Below are 5,049 nucleotides of genomic sequence, written 5' to 3'. Positions count from 1 at the left end.
GGGGGGGGGGGGGGGGGGAGAGAAAAATTACTACTAGTTATATATCTAGTTATTTTAGCCGAGTACATATTGTTTCTTATTCAGAGTATTACCTCAATTATCCTGCTGTCTACCGGCACAGTAGTGCTGACCATGTGAACATTTGGGGTGGACGTAGATCTCTGCCTTTGGGAAAGGGAGCCCTCAGACGAAGGATTTGATGCGTTGAATGTGAAGGCATGAGGTGTAGAATATCTGTGCTGAGAACTATAGAGTAGAGAAGACAGTTAAGTCGTAGTTCATGTTTTCCACTAATATTAGTTGTGAATTTAGTTTTCAGTAAAGATATACTAAATTGCACAGAATTCTCTATTAGAGGAAGGGTTAATACTATTTGATAACTAAAACTATTTAGCCAGCTGGATCTTGCCCAGCATAGTTTAGGAACTAAATTAAAGGGTTTTAAGCAACATTCTGACAGCTGGCATACCTGCCTAGCACATCCATCAGCGATCTATGCTATTTGTCAGACTTTTAAGCAAGATCCACTCAACTGAGCAAGTTAAATCAGTTTGTGGGGTTTAAAGACATCTCCATTATTTACTGTGAAGATTCAAATTTGTGAAAGGAGGAACAAGTTGATACAACAATTTAATAGCTCTCAAGGCAACGGTGAAACCCAAGACTATCTGAACAGAACTCAATATAGTTCTATGAAATATTAAACAGGAATACAATTATTTTAATACATGGCTCAACAGTAAATTATACCTGACAAAGAATTACCAATCATGGGTAATGACACAAAATCCTATTAGTCTTAAATCACACGACTACCCATACTGCAGTCAATTACTTCTCAACCTTTTTTGTACCAGGACCCATTTGTAAGCAGCAATGGCCAGTCCTAAGCCAGTAAATAGTTTAAGTAGAAAACAGTCCCCTAGCCATGCCAGTGCCCCTCACTCCTACCTCGCCCCTGCCCCCCAGGCCCCACCCTCCTAGTGTGAGGGGCAGGGGTTTGTGGGGCAGATTTGTTCACCCACAGTAGGCATGGGGCTGCAGCCTGGTTAGACTGGCACAGGCAAGGAGCTGCCTCCATGGCCCAGTATGTGGGATTTGGCGCAGAAGGGCAGAGCAGGGCGGAAAGACAATGCTGCCACTGCTACTGGAAAATCCGCACCACCCATGCCACCAGCAGCACAAGAAGTAATAGACCGGGGGGGAGGGGGGAGGGACAGAGGGGAAGTGCCCTCACTTTCTCCAACCACCAGCCACTTGAGCACCAGGCTGCAGCTCTACCCCACCACCATGGCCTGGCCACCATCATCACTGCCCTCAGGCCACAGCTCTACCCTAGAGAGGAGATGAGGAGGCAGACAGTGTAGCCTGGGCTCCTCTGCCCCATATAGACTTACCTGTGGGGAGCTGCTCACCACACTGCCTGGCTACCATGTGCTTGTGTGCACATGCACATGACACCCGCTTGCTTGATCACTCTCTTCCTGCTCCCCTAGCCCCAAGCAGACTGGAACCCCACCAACTGCATGGGGAAACCCATGGATTCCCACATTTTTCTCTTTTAAAAAAGAATCTATTTTTATAGTTTGTTGATCCATTTTTTTAAGTTTGTTCACAACCCTTTCGTATATTCTCGCAACCCACTTTTGGGTCTCAACCCATGAGATGAGAAATGCTGAGCTAGACTGCTTGCAAAAAGGTAACTTTTATGATAGATAAAATATATGCTTTTAACTCATTTTACAGATGTCGAAAGTACAGGAGTGGGGAAGAAGATCAAAAAATGTTAACACATTATGACATGTATAATGGTTTCTCTCTCAAAAGTAATTCAGTAGCAGTATGGACAATAAGAGGACGTTTATCTGCCTTTGCTGGGGAGTAAGGGATATAAAGAGCCACCTTCAGGGAAAGCCTGGAATGGTAGAGGGGGAGAAGAAAGTCAGTCCTATTTGACCACATGACAGCAAGACACAAGTCACTGCAACGAAAAACACGCATCAAAGTTTTCCAGATGAATTTAAGCTGAAGATTGTGGGCCTTGCCTTGCCACAGTGGTGGCTAACCTTTTTGGTAGGTGTGCCACAAATTAAAACTCCAAATACCATTCTGCCTGCAAAACGCACACCTAACAAGAGGTTCCACCCTAGGACACAGATGAGAGAGTCGTGTCACTGCCAAGAGCCAGTGACCTTTCCCTGGCCCTGCAACCACCAGTTTTATGGGATAAGCAAGGATCCAAACCCTGAATTCAGTGAAGGCTGCACAGCCATGGAAGTGTTAACCTAGATCTTTTCACAGCAGTATCCTGCCCCCACTACCAGGCATTTGAAGGCGCGCACGCACGCACGCACCTCTCTCCCTTTATTGAGTGCCCAGAGCTTGTTTGCCACATACAGCAGCTGCCCATGCCATAGACTGGTCAACCTTGCTTTACCACACAGTTGTACTGCAGGACAAGAATCTGCACTCTCAAAAAGGCAGAAGATAAGAGATTATTTGCAGAAACTACCACACGGAAAGCATGATCTCTAAATAAGGTACTGTTAAATGGTCTCTACTGAGGCTAACCTAGAAAGGTGGGTATTGGTGGACATAAGCCAACAGAGAAGTACCAACAAATGAGGGCCCGAGAAATGAAAATTAATGATGCTGAAGGTGGCCCAAGCTGATGCAATAAATTTATGAGGCACAAGTCATTACCCATGTATAATCATACAATCTTGCATCAGCAGCTGTTCCACTGGCAGAGAAAAGGTTAAGCTCAAAAGACATCGTATCATATTTAAAAATGGACATGAAATTGCCAAAAGGCTTCTGTGTCTATTAATAAAAGACGATGGTTTAACAATGAATTAATGATAAATAGAACCAAAAAACCTGTTGGTATAAGTAGCCAGGAAGATTTATTTAAATCCACAAAGCTGTTTTGTGCTGCAGTCTATCTTTCCTCAAATCCAAAATGGCAAAAAAAAATTTCAGAGCTGGTCTTGATTTCAGGAAGCTTGCCCAAATTCCTATAGTAATTTGGCACAGCATGAATCACAGTTTTAAAAAATCACTGTCCACCAAATGTGAGAGCAATGGATGCAGGAAGGTATGCACGGATATATATGGTGCAGCAATATGAACTGAACTTCCAGCCACTGTGGATCCAGCAGCAAAGGCTGTATGAAAAATGAATGCAAATCTTCATCACTATGATCACCAAACTCAACGGTCAAGACTCAGCCAGAAAAAAAAAAAACTAATGAAAACCTGAAAATGCATATCCAGGTCAACTGTGAATTAGAGACAGAGGAAAAATACAGTGCAACTCTTAATGCTGAAGTGTTATTTATATTTTGCAGTAACAGCTGCCACTGAGTTTGGTGGTTTCAATGAAAAACAACTACATTCAATTATACTTATTTTATTAGTAAGCATGATAAAATGTTGGGTAGGTAATCTGAGGCTTTCCAATTTCCCAGAAACACTACGGTTAAAATGGTGTGAGGCATCTGGGAAGTGAAATTTACACATGAAAATATGGTAATTGCTGCTACAGCTCTCCAGATCACATGCAAAGCAGCTTCTTTGTACCCCATACCACTCTTGAAAAGACAGAGGCTTGCCAAGAGGTAGCTGAGACATATACACTTTGCCCTGGCCTGGCCTAGTCTAGCCCTTATCAGCCTCTACGTGACAGGAAAGACCAGCTGGTTAAGAATCTAGCCCTCCATTCATCCATTATATTCATTGTAGGCTTCATAATTTATTATTTAAAGAAGCAACATTTTTTTTAATAATAATTTTATACTTTGCTTCCTTTATTCCCACCCTGAATCCCTCTGCATAGGCTTCACGGTAAGAGCAAGTAATAGTGACAAAAGACTAGTGCTATTTTAAAAACACAAGAGTCCTGTAATAACAAATATCATACATCCTCATATGTTTACTACATAACAGGCTGCAAGTCAAATAGGACAATATCTGAAGAAATTTCAAATCCATGTTATTTTTTATTAATTTCCCTTCCCCTTTCTTCTCAAACAGGAAAACACAGAAGTCACCAAAAAAAACGTAAATTAAAACCGCAAAATTATGAGTTCAGTTTCAAATACCAACCCAAAATTTCTCTTAAAGTTAAGAAAAATCATAAAAGGTGGAGACTTTGCACTTGATTAGCTACTTACACTTATACACAAACAGGTATTAATATTTCTGCTTTAAACACTATGGTTGTATTTACCGCATACTGTTAACCACCATTTATTACTTGATCATTCCAGTTTTTTCCCCTTAAATCTGTATTATTTCTCAAAACAAGTCATAGGAAATACCTGCTTACCTAACAGGTAATCGGGAAACAGACTCCCGCATCCGCCGCATTGTCAATGAAGGTAATGTAGGGACACCACTGTCACTGACATTTGAATTTGGGAACAACCTGAAATATAAACAAAAAGAATGCTTTTGGAAGTTTCAGCTGGAGGGGTTTTTTTGCGTTATATCATACAGTCTACCCATTCTTATTTAAATCATTTGTTTTCTGTTTGAACTTTAAGCTTGTTTATTACTGTCTTGAAAAAAAGTCTGGGTTTCTTTCAAGCATGCACTCCCTGACTAAAAGTTCTAAAATCATTAGCTGTAAAAAGATATCAAGTACTACTTCTAAATTAAACTTTAGATGCAATTTTTTAAAAAACATTAGACATTAAATTTTCCTAGCAAAATATTCAACACTGTTAGTACGAAGTTATAGGGGGAGTTCTATTAAACCAACTTGGCAACAAATCTTATAATTTATTCCATAATCTTAGGACTATATACACACATCAGAAAATTTATATCTACATGATTAAATTTATTTCCACAGATGCCACCCTTAAATTTAATTTAAATTAAATTAGGTTGCACATCTGCATAAGGGTTTCCATGAGTAACTAGACTTAGCTACACTGATGATGCTTGTCTACTGTTGACCCTGAATAAAATTTTCCAAAGCCCCATATTACCAATGGTATTTTGAATCTGAGTTATGAGTGCACCAATACAGATTTCTGGGGC

At 40.5% G+C, this 5,049-nt stretch overlaps 1 protein-coding gene across 1 annotated transcript in view; it reads right to left on the bottom strand.

The window, feature by feature from the left end:
- Positions 1–5,049, bottom strand: part of RAF1 (Raf-1 proto-oncogene, serine/threonine kinase) — a 92,494-nt gene that overhangs the window by 64,155 nt on the left and 23,290 nt on the right. Inside the window, exons 5-6 of the mRNA XM_019505077.1 lie at positions 4,331–4,429; positions 93–246 (exon numbers count right to left, since the gene is read on the bottom strand). Coding sequence (XP_019360622.1) covers positions 93–246; positions 4,331–4,429 — 253 coding nt within the window. The remainder of the gene's footprint in view (positions 1–92; positions 247–4,330; positions 4,430–5,049) is intronic.

Source organism: Gavialis gangeticus, unplaced genomic scaffold (genome assembly GCF_001723915.1).
Source record: "Gavialis gangeticus isolate Ggan-Ray unplaced genomic scaffold, GavGan_comp1, whole genome shotgun sequence".
Classification (NCBI taxonomy): Eukaryota; Metazoa; Chordata; order Crocodylia; family Gavialidae; genus Gavialis; species Gavialis gangeticus.
This window is presented reverse-complemented; position numbering and strand designations above follow the sequence as displayed.